Source organism: Anas acuta, chromosome 2 (assembly GCF_963932015.1).
Source record: "Anas acuta chromosome 2, bAnaAcu1.1, whole genome shotgun sequence".
NCBI classification, from domain to species: Eukaryota; Metazoa; Chordata; class Aves; order Anseriformes; family Anatidae; genus Anas; species Anas acuta.
Window position 1 is genome coordinate 1,143,948 of NC_088980.1, and position 14,418 is coordinate 1,158,365.

Sequence of the window (14,418 nt, forward strand, 5' to 3'; positions counted from 1 at the left end):
TGTGGTATAGAAATAGAAGACATCGTAATATTTCTGCTATACTGATACACTTCTAGCTGTTTATAAGACATTATTTGCATTGCAGACAGCACTGAGAGGTCCTGCTCAGGACCTGGTAACCTCTTATTTTGGGGCTGTTTGTGAAATAAGAGAGACCTGCCTAAGAAGCATGCAGCATTTAACAAAACCAAGCCCAAATTCTCCAAGTTAGAGTAGGGGTAGGGGCTGGGGGTGCTTGGTCCCCTCGCAGGCACTGCTGGTGTGACCCCTGGCGCTGATCAGGCGAGGATTTAGAGCCTGCAATCCGTTGTGTGCATGTAATTGGAAAGCAGTGTCCTGGTTACTGCATGCGGCACTGGATGGCCAGGAGCACCCCATTACTAATCCCAGCTTTACCAGCGATTCCTTCTGTTGCTTTGGATGTTGCTGGAATAAATCCCGTTCCCTTTGAATTGAGTGGCAGAGCTCCACTGGGCTCCGAAGGCACCGGAGCTGCTTCGTTGTGATCTTTCCGCTGTGCTCAGAAAACAGAAAGCCAAGTTTTCCTTTCATTTTACGTATCATTTCCGTGTTCTTGCAGCTTGACGTTTTGGTTTACAATGCGCTACTTTTTGTTGTGTTTTTCCTTTTGTTCCGCCGGATTTTGCTTTTTTTTTGAAAAACCATAAAGCCTGCAGCAGCCACACCATCAGCAAAGCCTGCGGCAACGAAAGCCAGGCCTCTGCCCGCCACCAGCCCCAAGCGGCCAGCCTCTGCCGCACCCGCCCAAAACAAAAAGCCCACGAGCCCTACTGCAGGTCCTACTTCAGCCACTGCTCCTAAACGCCCAGCCACCAGTACTACACGGCCCTCCACCTTAACTACAAAAGAGCCTAAACCAAAGGTAAGAGATTCTTTGCTTTTGTGCGGGAGCTCCAAGACCGTAGTTACATGTTAGCCTACCAGCTCTTTTACCCAGAAGTCAAAAAATTCTGGTGCTAAACATAGGAGGATAGGATAATGAACGTGATTCACTGCAAGACACACACAGTTATTGGTATCAGCTTCCTCTAACCCACTTACAGCCTCGGGTCCCAGGCATTTAATTGTGTCACCACGAAGGAGAAAATGAAACTTGACTTGTGGGACTGTCAAATACACGAGATATTTCTTGATGCCTCACCATTCCTAAAGGAGGGTTTTCTAAAATATAGATATGCTGCAAACCCAGGATAACTGTTAAATCCTGACAAGAGCATGGGAAAGCGAAGTAAAGAGCTTTTGTATTAATATTGAGGGGGAAAAATCAGTGTGAACACGTCAGTGTTGCCCAGTGATTGTCCCTTTATGGTGTCTGGCCATAATAAAAACTGTAGAGAGATAACTCATAATAACATGTGTGTGCTTAGGAAATGTTGGAGATTCGTAACTCTCCAGCAAGAAGCTTTGTGCACAATTTTTAGTGTCCCATCTTAACGCTCAGGGAGGTATCCACGTGCAATGGGAATGGGAAATGTCCCTTGCGTTTTCCCTACACCGACTCCGTGACCTTTCTGCATTGTGCAGATCTGCAGCTAGGTCCTGGGCGTGTGGAGCATCCCTCCCCTGCCCCTGCGAGTTTAAACACTGTAGAAATGTAATCAGCTCTTGCCTGGAATCATATTGATGCTAAGACGAATTTTCTGCTCTCACTGAGCTTGACACATGAAATTATTTCACCTCTTATGTCTGCTTGAGATACATTGGCTGAGGTCTTATCTGGGTCTTTCTTTAGCTCTAGTCAGAAGACCTTTCTGTTCATGATTCTTTACATCCAAGTTCTCATGTAGCAGAAAAACTGAAATTTGGAAGGGAATATTAAAAACTATTTCAGAAGCTTTCAGCTGATGCTCAAATGCTCGTGTTTTTACTACACGTTTAAGCTTAAATAACTGCAATCGAGCTTCTTGTAAAAACTAGTTATGAAAATAACAAAGAATTTGAAAGCAAAGACGTAAATCTGTACTTGCTGGATCAGTCAGTATCCCTCTGGGTGGAAATGCTGGCACTTGGGCAGGTAGCACTGAACAAACAACCTGCCTTGAGCTGAACTCCCAGCAGGCAGAAGTCACTGCCTGTAGTGTTTTAAAGAAAACCAAATTGGCACAGATCAGTTTTTTCTGCATATCAGCGTCTTCAGTTTTATTTAAGTTTTTGCATGATTCTGAATTCCTGTTTGATGTAATCACTCGTGTCTTCTGCTTTCACATATTAACTCGGGATCTCAATACTTAAGAGTGTGCTTAGCTTAAAAAGTGTTTCTGCTCATGAAGGAAAGGACCCTCTCGCAGCTTTATTGCTAGTGGACCTGTTTTGGAAATCACTGCCTTGTTCACATCTGTAAACGGACACCAAGCATTAATGCTGGAGCAGGTGTGGATGAATTCTAACACTCAGTGTGTCCAGTACTGGATATAGTCAGCCACTTTTGCATACCTTAATTATGTTCTTTTAATTTCCTGCTTTATAATGCCTCGACAGTGCCCAGCTTACACGTTCAAGAATTTACACAACTGTACCTTCTATATTAGAAAAGAATTTCGATTTATTTCTTGCTTTTTGTCGGCAAACATTTTGAAGAGCCTGTCAATGAAATTCTGGCTTTAACGCAGCCCATCCATTTTCAGGTTACAGAAGCAAAGAGCCCAGATAAGCGGACCTCACTTTCAAAGCCTCCATCGTCTGTCACTCCTAGAACTGCTGCCAAGAGCACCTCTGCTGCTCCTAAGACAACAGCAGCATCTGCAGTCACTGCAGCTGCTGGGACGAAAAGTACCACTACTTCTCCACCGAAGAGGCCGACCTGTAAGTATTCCCTTGCTTGTCTTCAGAGCTCTCTCTAAGCTGCAGGTTTTCAAACCTAAGCTGTAGGTTTCAAAACCTACAACCTGGAAATGCAACCACTTATGAGAAGCTGTAGCTGCTGTGAACCTGTTCTTCTGAGAGGTGTAAACTGCCCTACCTGTTAGTCAGAAGTGACCAGAGGCTTAATTATAGCTGTCTGTATTATTATATTAAAATAAATATTAACTGTCTTCATACAGCATGGGACAGGAACTTGTGCCAAAGCATGGAGACAGTGGGTTAGGCTTTTTTTCTCTCCAGAGCTTCCAGTCAGCTTTGTGCAATTCAAAATTAATACAATTACTGAACCTTTGATTTAAGGATGTTATTACCTCTTTGGTTTTTTACTGTAACAGTTAAAATGATCACTCAAAACAATTAAAACTTGTGGAAAGCAAATCTTCAGGATGATACTTCAAGTTCTCAAACTGATGCGTCTAAAAAAAAAAAAGTGTGTAGCATCCCCTACATGGAATGTTGGAAGGATTTAAAAAGAGAAAAAAAGGCAAGAAGATACTGGCTTATCTTTCAGATGCCCTAGGTTGTTTATGGGATCAAGCTGTGTTTTTAGTTTTGTCAGCGAGCCTGGTCAAAATTGTTCAGAAGATGTTTGTAGCTCATGGACAGCTTGAAGCAGAACAGGAGGATTCAGGTGCTGGGCTGGCTGAAGTCTGACTTCCCACTCCGTTGTGAAATGGGTGGCTTTTAGGTGGGCTTGGATGCTGTGCTTGCTTAGTTTAATTATCTCTTAGCCACACAAAGATGTGAGGAAAGAGCTTCACCTTCTTTCTCTGCGTGGATTCTGTTTTTTTTTCCTCTTCATTAGTGCTGGAAGAATTTGGAGCTGAAATCACATCAGCTTCATCCAAAAGCGGTGTCCCATCCCGGGCACTGCTGCCAAAGAGGGAATTTCCCACGAGTTTAACGGAGTCAGCAAGAAACATGAGCAGAATATTAGCCTGATGAAAACATTATTTCCACTCACCTTAACAGTTTGAGAGATTTACCTTCGGATGAAAATACACTTAAGTGTTTTCAAGTCTTTTCAAATGACTGGATCTCATCAGTCCTTTATCCAAATTTGCTAATAAACGGGTAAAAACTAATGAATACTGGTTGCTTTGCTCTGAGTCCCAAAGCATGAATTCGGAACCCATCTTCCCCAAAAGAACAACAGTGTTAGAACTGTGTTCAAACATATTAGACCAGATGGACATCCCCCACTTTTTGCTCCAGGGGAAAATATAATTAACCCTGCACAGAGGAAGCAGTGCACTTTCCAAGAGCCACGTATCTTACCTAATCCTGTGGCCATTCCTGTAAAATTCATTTTGTGTGGTCTTCTATGCAAACCATAGCACAGAATGCTTTACACATTTTAATGAGTTCAGCTGAGTTCATTTCTCCTTCCAAAACGGAGAGACGAACAAAGAAGGGTTTTCTGATGACATTTGAAAGGAGATGGAGCCAGTGATGCAGAGACACAGAGAAGTTGTTCCAAGTGCTGAGATGGACGGCGGGAGAGGTTCTGCACCCGAGAGCGTGGAGGGACAGTGCCAAGGAACAGCCAGAGCCCTGGGTGGGCGATGGAGAGCTGAGGACAGCTGGAGAAACTCCATCAGGAGGCAGAGCAGTTTTGTCTGGATCTGGGAGTGCTTGGGGGAGTCATGAATGGTTAAAAAAAAATAAAAACGAGGCTTCTTTTGGGAGAGGAGAAAGCAAGGGCGTGAGATAGGGGAGGGTGTGAAGCCACAAAGCGAGCCGAACAGCAACAACTCAGATTGGGCAGAGCAGATTCAGCTTCAGCGAGGTGCAGAGCTGCAGGTGATGGGGGACTGGATCTCTGCTGGTCACAGCTTCGTTTCTCACAACCCAGCATGAGGCCAGATTCAAAGTTTCTGGCTAAAGGTGGTATTTCAGAAGGAAATCATCAGCTCTCGCTTTTCAGGTGTCAAAAGAGAGTCCCTTTCTTGTGGTTCGCTCAAATATTCAGTCGTGCTCAGCACACAAACACGTGTGAATTGTGGCTTGTTTGGAAGTTGTGTGGTTTAACAGCACTTTGTTGGTGTAGATGTTTCTGCAGGAGCTTTATCAGGTCTTTGACGTTACCTGCTAATAACACAGATCGTGTTCTGGCATCTGGCTCCCCGCTGACACGAGGGGAAATATTCACCTCTCTCGGTGTACCCAAGTAGCATCATAGTCCATCTGGCTTCACGTACCTTCTCTCCATGTAGTCAGCTTTCCCAGCTAAATTTGAGGTCTCAGGGAGGGAGATAAGGTTGGTTTGACAGGGCCTTTTGGAAGGGATTGGTATTAATTATGTATCTATCTATCCTTCAGGCCTGATTAAATTATTCCGACGTGTTTCATCTCGTTAGCTAGTGTCTTATCAGAGCTGTTTAACTGCACGCTTTTAGCAAAGTCTGGGTGGAATGATCCAGGCTAACCTGACCTGTGGTTATCTGCCTGTTTTGCTTGTTCTTCTCTGTACTGGCATTTCATAAAATACCCTGCCAGCTACTCGAGTTTATTGAAAAATCTAAGGCTGCTAATGGAAATTAAATATTAGAGGATAGGGGACCTTCATAGTCTCTAACTTACTCGATTTTCCCATTTGGTATTTATTTTTAATGTTGCTTTCATTTGGCTATTGAAATGAAGCAGACCTTAGCCAAATCGTCGATAGCAAAAACTACAATTTCATTATCAAAGAGCATTTCGAAGTAAGGTTCTGTTTATATTTTCCAGTCTGTGATTTTTCCTTGGTCAGTTTTGTGTATGGTTTCGTTCTGCTTTGAGAAATGGGGATGTGTTCCTGGTTTGGGCTGTCCTCTGTCTGTGTGGGCTGTAATCAGGTCATGACCACTGGTGTTTGCCCAAAGGCACATTTGCAGTTTAGTGACTGATTTTTATTTTTATATAATTAGAGTAGGGACCACAGTGTGCAATAACTTCTGTGCACGAAAATTGGCGTTGGTTAGAACGGATCTGGCAACGATGCCAGGATTAGAGATGGACAAATGTGATTCTGCTCTTGCTATTTAGTAAGGAAAGGCTTTTTAAGAAATAAAATTAGGTCGGAGTTTAAATAATGTTGGAGTGAGTGCTGTCAGATTCGGGAAATTATTTTAAGGAAAAATATGTAAACTCAAAAAAAAGCAAACTCACACAACACACTCAAGTGTGTTGCATCATCGAGCGATGATCCTTTTGATCCTTTTGCTGGAAAACACGAGTGGCTGTTGCTGCTGTGATGGGGACCTCAGCCCAGCGTTCGCAGAGAGTGGGTCATTCTTAAGATGCTTTCTCTCAAGAAGCATGTTAGAAACAGGGACAGTGGGTAAAAAGGACCATCAGGACGTGATGACCTCCAGGGGAAGCTGTGCCAGGATCCCGGGCTTCTCATCTGTGCAAACTGGCTTTCAGTCTGAGATCCTAACCCGTGTGCTTTTTGTTGGGCAGCTATCAAGACTGATGCGAAACCTGCAGATGCCAAGAAGCCCGCTGCAAAGTCACCATCAGGTAATTTTGCTGTTTCCATCTAATCCAAATCCCCTTTGTTTGCGGCTGTGTTTATTAAGCAGGCCACTGTACATCTTCAGGATGCTGAGGACGTTTGTGTAAATGGCCTCTGACCCACCTTCCCCCCCCTCCCTCTAACTATCGCTGTGATCATTGTAGCAGACTTGGCCCGCCCTAAGAGCGCTTCTGGAAATGCAGTAAAAAGCAGTGCCACCACTCCTACCACCACCTCAAGCGCACCTAGTTTACCTGGAGCAGCCGCCAGCCGTCCCAAACCCAAGCCTGCTGCAACCAAACCCACTACAACCTCAACTGCAACTGCGGATGCTAAAAAAACAACTGCTAAGGCTCCAACTAAACCCAGCACTGTTTCCAAGCCTCCTCGCCCAACCAGCAGCGTTTCTGCTCCAGATCTGAAAAATGTACGTTCCAAAATCGGATCAACAGATAATATTAAACATCAGCCTGGTGGAGGAAAGGTAAGTTTCTTCAGACCTGATACCGATATGCTTCTTGAAACTGTAGCTCCTAAGCGTTGTGGGTGCTCTTTGCTAATTTTGGTGGCTGTATCCTCACTGCTCTTCTCATATTTGTACTCAGCAGAGCTCCTCTTTGGATTCTTGGTTTCTGCAGAGGGCATTAACAAAGCATTGGTAGTAGGGTGCAGAAGGAATCCACCTTAAAAGCCTGCCTGGTGTTTACTGGCACACGTACAGGAATTCAAACCTTTGGGTTCTGTTTTTCTGTCGTACATCCCAACCTAGGAAAGAGTTGGTATGGAAAGCTCAGACACTGTTTATATTCCAAAACCACCTTTGAGTCGAGGAATTGAGTCTGGTGAATGGTACAAAAGGTGGAGTAATGCACTGTGATGCAGGACATCTGGGTTTGGGTGCGAGTTCCACAGCACCTTTCCCAGCTGTAGGAACAGGGACTCTGCTCAACTTGTCAGACCTAGAGCTGAAATGAAAAGGAAACATTTACTGCTCCTCAGCTAAGTCCTGGTGGCCACAAGAAAAGAAGAGATTAGTGATGAAGGAGCTGTAGGGAGTGGTGTGTACATAGATATATTAAATTTTCACTGTGAGCATCTACCACGTACATGGTAAAGGTTTGGGGCTATGCCCGTAACCCCCTTCTGAGGGTTTACATCATGTTGTGGGTATGCATGACCATAAAACCTTTAGTGGGTATTGTCCAACAGGTACCCCATCTCTGCCTGACAACACGCATTAGCAGCTTGCGCGCAGTCAAAGGGCTTTAATTTCCACAAAGTGGAACTAATTTGCCCGCTTGCCTTTGCTGCAGGTCTGCTGTAATGAGTAACCCAGCACAGAACTTTAATCTGATGCCGGGAGAGTTCATTTCATGCTGGGAGCTTTAATCTCCTCGGAGGCACATGAAAGTCAAGGGCATTCTTGGGCTGTGGTGCTGCATGTCACAGAGATACACGCATGGGATTATTCCTCAGGGTTCAAGATATCTCAGCTGTACAGCATCACAGGATGGTCCTCAGCGCTCGGAGCTCTAGAAGACAAAACTTCCACTCTGTGAACAGGACAGTGACGCTTTCAAATCGAGTTCAGATTGCAATATATAACGTTGGGAGTTGACAGATCCTTCTAACATCTGCTCAAAGAGAACGTGTCAGCCTGAGCCCTGATTTCAGACCGTGCTGGGGTTCTGGAGGACCGCAGAGCTTTTTAGCTTGCAGGGCTATGGTGTTGGTTTGAGAGGATTTATTTTTACATTCAGTTTTACTGTCCGTTGTTTTGTTGTTATTTTCAGAGTGGTAAATCCTGCTTTTGAGGAAAACTGCTCGTTTTGTAGTCTTATTTAAGCTGGATGTGTTCAGAGTACGAGAACACCTAGGGAGTGCTGAGGCTTTTTATTTATTTTCTGCTCTGCTGGTGGGTTAGTGAATTGGAGGATTTCTGCTCACCCCCCAGAACACAGGGTCCGCTGCTCCTATTCGGACCCAGATTACCAAAAAATGGATTATTACCAAAATTACCAAAAAAAAATGGATGTTCAGCTAGTTGCTGATTTTTTCTAAAACCCATAAATTTGTGTTCAGTTTTCAGTTTAGCAAAATCAGTCAGGTCCGCCTGCATTGGATTCGCTAAAAATAAATAATAAATCATCTGCTAATCCCAAAGCCTGAGTCACCCCGGTGTGGGGGTGAGAAATCAGAGGTGGGAGCACAGCCCCTCTGTGTCCAGCTGAGCTCTGGAGCTCCAAGGCAAAGAAAGCTGACCTGTGGATGTGCTCTGAGACCTGCGCAGTGCCCTCCAAGTGAAGGAGGTGATCCTGAGCTGCTGCTGGGCTCCTGAAGGATGGATTGAGGTTTTTCACACCGTGCTGAGCACTTTGTTCACTTGGAGACTGGTCAGTGTGGCCACAGGGGAAATAAGGGCATGCTGATGAAGGGCACCTACGAGTTCTTGGAGAAATGGAGAACTTGTCTCATTTATTGCTCTGTGCCAGCCCATTTCGGAGCAGCACTGCTCCCCCTCCTGCTGGCTCCTGGACGTGAGATTTGCTTTGCTGACAGCGACAGCACGTCAAAGTTCTCCTGGGTTGGCCACTCCGCTGGTTTTATTGGGGTGGCTTTGTGTTCCCGTACTTTTCCTGCCCGCACGTTTGCTTTTGCTGGTTGAAATCATCCATTTGTCTCCATCTAGGGGAAAGTAGAGAAAAAGCCCGAATCAGCTGCTGCTGCACGAAAGCCTGAACCCAATGCGGTCTCTAAAATGGCTACAGCTAAAACAACCGTAACAAAAGAGGGTGCCCCAAAACAGCCCAATGGGAAAGTGAGTTTATTTCAGACTTTTCTCTGTGGGAGACGAAGGAAAAAAACATTTCCATTTTGAGTCACTTTCCCTCCTCTTCAACTCTTCTGCTTTCTCCTGTCAGTGTCCCTGTTCCCTGCACAGACACTTCTCCCGTTCTTTCTAAAGCCTGAGATGTTCCCAGTTGAGCACATCAGAGCTCACTACGGTGGATAACTTTTCAATGCCTGCTATAAAACATTTTCAGCGTAGTCTTCCCTTGTAGATGGGCTTAATTTTGAGTTGGAAGTTTCCCTTTTACGTACACAACACGAGCCGAGAGCTTTGCTGCTTGTTTTCACGCCGATGGCAGAACATTGAGGGTATTCCTAATGTCTTCCCAGCAATGTTCCCAGCCTGGCTGCACCAAAACCCATTACCTGAACCTTAGGCAGTCCCCGTTGGGTGGGTAACTCTGTCGTGACCCCGCAGTGTGTGAGCCACCCAGCCCCAGATGGGGGACGAGGCGGGGTGCCCGTACTACAGGTCCCGGGCAGGATTCGTCAGGCAGAGCCTGTTAGAGAAGTGTCAAATTTGTGCCTCTAAGGAAGCCAGTAAACCAACATAAATTTAACAGAAAAAGCACATTTTGATAACTTCTGTTGTACCGAATCCAGTCTTTCAGAACTGGCTGAGTAGCTGGTGGAAACCCGCTAAAGTTGAGGATCTTCTGGTGGTTCCTTTTGTGCTCTGAATTGATCACCTCCTCCTAGCAAATGCTCCAGGACACAGCTTCTGCCACGTTCTGTGCTGCTCAATAACTCCCAGACTAAACACGTGTTGTAACTAACCCTGTGTTGCTCTAACTCAGTTACTTCACCCCGGTGAATAAAGCCAGCATTGAGCATCCTCTCGTTGTATTCTGAAAAAAAAAGGGTCCTTTTAGCTTCAAGGAGAAACTCTGCATCCATTTAATGAACGTCAGGCTTGTCTGATAAAATTTAACTGAAGGTCTGACAGCCTTCATTGGAAAACTATTTCTCAGACTGGGTTTTACTGTCCAGAGCTTCTGAGAGGCCTTACCCAGGACTGGAGTCAGTCCCGGCAAGCAGAAAACGGACCTGAAATTAGGACAGTGCAGATGGACCAGAAAGACACGGACCAGAAATGAGTACAGTGCAGACACCAGAAATGAATTCAGTGCAGACACGGACCAGAAGTGAGCACAGTGCAGCCCCTCACCAGCTCCGAGCTCCGCTGGAAGCAGCAGCCCCGTGTTTTCCATCCGTGGAGGACCGAGGCGGCTGAGCTGCTTCTCGCCGCTCGGATTTGTGCCTCCACGTGCTCGGGGCAGCTCTCACCAGCCAGCTCCCTCCCAGGAAGCCTCGTGCGGGGCTGGTGAGGACCCAGCTCGTGGCAGGCAGCCCCCGGTGCTGCCCCCCAGCACCCGGGCAGTGGTGGCAGCGCTTCTGCTCTCGCACTAACACCGTCTGTGCAGCCTCTCGTTTCGCTCCCCTTTTTTTTCTCACTCTCCTCCTCAGTTGCTTTTCACACCTAACACTAAAGTCGGACTGAGCTTAACACAACTCCTCGTTTACCCACCGTGTTAGAGCATCCTCTCCAGCCTGCCGTATGACAACTCTAACCAGTCCTCTTCCCTTGTGTTGTTTTCCATTCTGTAACATTCTAGGTCCAGATAGTCTCCAAAAAAGCGAACTACAGCCATGTTCAGTCCAAGTGTGGTTCCAAGGACAATATTAAGCATGTCCCTGGAGGTGGGAATGTAAGTATGGGCTCTGGGCAAGCTGTCTTTCTACTAACTCCTTCTCTCGTACCATGTTTTGTGTCAGTCAGTCCATAGAAAGCCCTGTTTGGGGCAGAAAGGTACGGCAGAGCTTCAGGGCTTCTGGAAATAAAGTAGGCTGGCGATTTTTTTTCCCCCCTTGGGCTGCTAGGTTGAATACACGGGTGTGTGGGTCCTGGTGCACAGCAGCACGAATGCTCCTGACCTATTTCTCGCATGGTTTCCGTGGTATTAATTGAGCAAATGTGGGCTGTGCACATTGCTGACCCCAGGAGTTAGCTCGCTGTGGATTCCCTCTGTAGTCAATGGAGGCACCTCATCAGTCCCTGACCTGCTTTTGATGTCTGGTTGTAGCCGAAATGAATCGTGGCCTGGAATTGCCTATTGCTCTTCACTGGCTAGTAGAGCGAGTAAGTAAAATTAATCTGACTCAGATTAATTTTGCTTCGTGCTTTGCAAGAAGGGAGACTTCAAAAAAAAAAAGGAGGAAGAAAAGACTGGGACTTAATCATGGAGCTGTGATTAACTTCTAAATTTAAAGGCTGCTGGTATCTCTGGCAACAGAGCTGAGCTCGTTAAATGGAAGGCTAATCTTCTGTCTGTGTCCTTGGTTTGGCTTATTATAGCCTGAAAGTGTCTGGCCAAAAAAAAAGCACTGTCTAAATCCTCAAGGGCTGGAAAACAGCGGTGGTAGTTTGGCGGGCGTTTCCTTGCGGACACAGCCTGTGATAACTTCCCAAATCTGCTCTGGCCTGCTTCTACCAGCGTTAGCGTGCAGAAATACAAAGGCTGGATGGTTTCAGAAAGACACTCCGTAGGTCCTGACTGCTGCAAGCTGCTGGGGCCACTTTTCCTGGCAAACCTATGTGTGTACGTCTAGCTGGCTCAATCTTTACCCTACGTGACCAGTCCTTCCTTAAACCTTGGGCACGTCTCTGCCTTCCTTGCTTTTCAGCTTGCTGATTCTCACCAGTGGGATTTGCCGTTCCTATTTAGTATTATTTAGTATTATTTGGTATTTCAGTGACGTGCCCAGTATTTATGGGAGCGCACGCATGTGTGTGTGGAGCTTTCCCATAGAAAAACTCACACAGGAAAATTCTCTGCTTTGCAAAATAGGAAGAAAACCTGATGTTGAGACCACTGTGTGAATTAGGTGCCCTCGTAGTGCTGTTTTTCAGTTAAGCATGTTTCTGCTGCTCCCATTTGTGCACTCAGAGGAGCTGTATTTTATAAAGCACTCTTCTGTTGCCACTCTTACTTCATAGATCTTACATGTGCTTCCTTTTCTGGGGCCAACAGAGATGTGCTTGAATGTGGAGGATATTTTTCTTGCTAGATAACTACACTGAGGAACTCTTTCTTCTAAAAAATCACCAGACCTGTGCTTTCTTCTTTACGTTTTGCTCTTCTGTCCTTGGAGTGTTTTCACCTCCAGAGGACACGTGTGTGCCCACTTTCTTTTTCTCGACCACGCTCCTCTTTTACCACTACAGTTTTTCTCCTTACTTAAGGTTTTTACTTGGAGAATAAAGTGCTTATTCTTTCCAGGTTCCACATGTCCCAAAGCCAGCCTCAGGTAGTTGTTCCCAGCCATCCAACGCCCCCAGAGCCAGCCCAGGCAGTACCAATGTGAGTAGAAGAGGCACAGAGAGGCCAGTCTGGCTTCCTACAAAAGTTTTTCCTCCCACTCATTTTTATATCCACTCACTCTGGGGCACTGTAATAGCAGTGTCCTCTTCCGAGATGGTTTTTTTTTTTGTTCAAATAATTACGATGATCACTTCTGATGGAAGATTTCCTGATGCTCAATTCCCAAACCACACTGCTGATGGGGATGTCTGGAAAGTCCATGGTCTGTGGCTTCAGTAAAAGCTTGTAGGATCCTCTGGACAAGAGGTGTGGTTCGTAGCACATTATGGTTCAGCTTTAGGGTTGCTCTGGTAGAAGTGGTTGACAGCCTACCTCAGTGGAGTTGTTCCTATCAGGCATTATGGTTGGAGGCACCTCTGGGTCCCTCTGGCCCAAGCCCTGCTCCAGGGTGCCCAGCACCATGCCCAGGTGGCTTTTGAGGCTCCGCAAGGAAGGAAGCCCCCAGAAATAACTTCTCCCCTCCAAGATACCCAAGAAGCCACGTTCAAAAGTAGTAAATACCCTTCATATTTCTGTTACATTTCACAGAAATGCCATGGCACAAAGACAGACAAATTTCCTGGGCAAAAGCTTTTGTTGTGCTTCTGTATTTTTCTGCTCTCATTTTAAAGAAAACAACAGTAAAGACACAAATTTTCCAAAGTGCACATAGCATACGTATTGTTGAAAATTCAACAAGGTGATTTGGAATTTATGGCTTCTCTACCCTTTGGCTTTACCTGCTCAGATGGATCGGGAAGTGGTCAGAGATACGATACAAAATGTAAAACAAGGTGAGGTTTTTATGGCTGTAAAAAAAGACATAAAACTTCTTCTGAAAACCTCTGGATCAAGCTTTGAGGTCTAGGATTTACTTGGCACCAGGGTCTGAGCATTTGGCTCCACAAATGCAAGCCCAGCCATTTATCTCATCTCCCACTGCAAGCTGAAAACAACTCACATCAGAAATCTTACAAGAAATACACTTCCATTTAGGTATAATTGTTTGGATCCCTGGGTGAAATCATGAATACTCATAACTGGGTAAGTCTACCCTTGCTGATGATAAACATTATTTTAAAAAAGGAATTTTTATGAAATAGAGTCCAGTTCCAAGCAAACAAATACTCACATTATAAAAGCTTCAGTAACTTCAGTAGCAGCCACTAAAAAAATGAAATTCAGAGGCCGTGATTTCATGTTTTTGGAGCGTCTGGTGTCTCTGAGTCAGGGTACAAGATACAGGGAAGGACATAGCAGGAAGCTGAACCGTGCTGAGCAAACAAGGCAGCATGGCTTTGACTCATCCCTCCTCACAAGTAATAGAGGATTCATGCTTCCTGAGAACGATGTGCTACAAATTATCGTGGCAGTTTTCAAAAAACCTTCAGAGTAATTTATAAGTGAACAAATTCTTGTTCTTCTTTCTAATTTTCTCCGAAAAACAATTTGTGGCAGAACTGCTTGTGCACACGGGTGCCAGCTGGTGGTTGATGACATGGATGGAAAGGTTACATCCTTTTAACATTACTACAAAAAACATAAAAAAATAAAATAAAATAAAATAAAATAAAATAAAATAAAATAAAATAAAATAAAATAAAATAAAATAAAATAAAATAAAATAAAATAAAATAAAATAAAATAAAATAAAATAAAATAAAATAAAAAAGACACCCACACACAAAATGCCTGTGGATTTTTCCCACTGAAAGTTTGATGCTAGACATTTCCACCTGGCATTTCACCACTTTTCACTGGACCAGATGAGCTCCAGAGGTTTCCTCCAGTTAAATTATCCTACGACTGTATGAAATGAGAGAT

General features: G+C 45.0%; 1 protein-coding gene across 13 annotated transcripts in view; it reads left to right on the top strand.

Annotated features, from left to right (window-relative positions):
- Positions 1 to 14,418, top strand: part of MAP4 (microtubule associated protein 4) — a 139,131-nt gene that overhangs the window by 117,662 nt on the left and 7,051 nt on the right. For 9 of the 13 annotated variants that reach the window (XM_068673130.1, XM_068673133.1, XM_068673138.1 and 6 more), the window contains 6 exons: positions 671 to 883; positions 2,646 to 2,823; positions 6,328 to 6,387; positions 6,547 to 6,866; positions 9,072 to 9,200; positions 10,849 to 10,941. In XM_068673130.1, coding sequence (XP_068529231.1) covers positions 671 to 883; positions 2,646 to 2,823; positions 6,328 to 6,387; positions 6,547 to 6,866; positions 9,072 to 9,200; positions 10,849 to 10,941 — 993 coding nt within the window. The remainder of the gene's footprint in view (positions 1 to 670; positions 884 to 2,645; positions 2,824 to 6,327; positions 6,388 to 6,546; positions 6,867 to 9,071; positions 9,201 to 10,848; positions 10,942 to 14,418) is intronic. The other 4 variants (XM_068673134.1, XM_068673140.1, XM_068673137.1 and 1 more) reach the window with 4 other exon arrangements.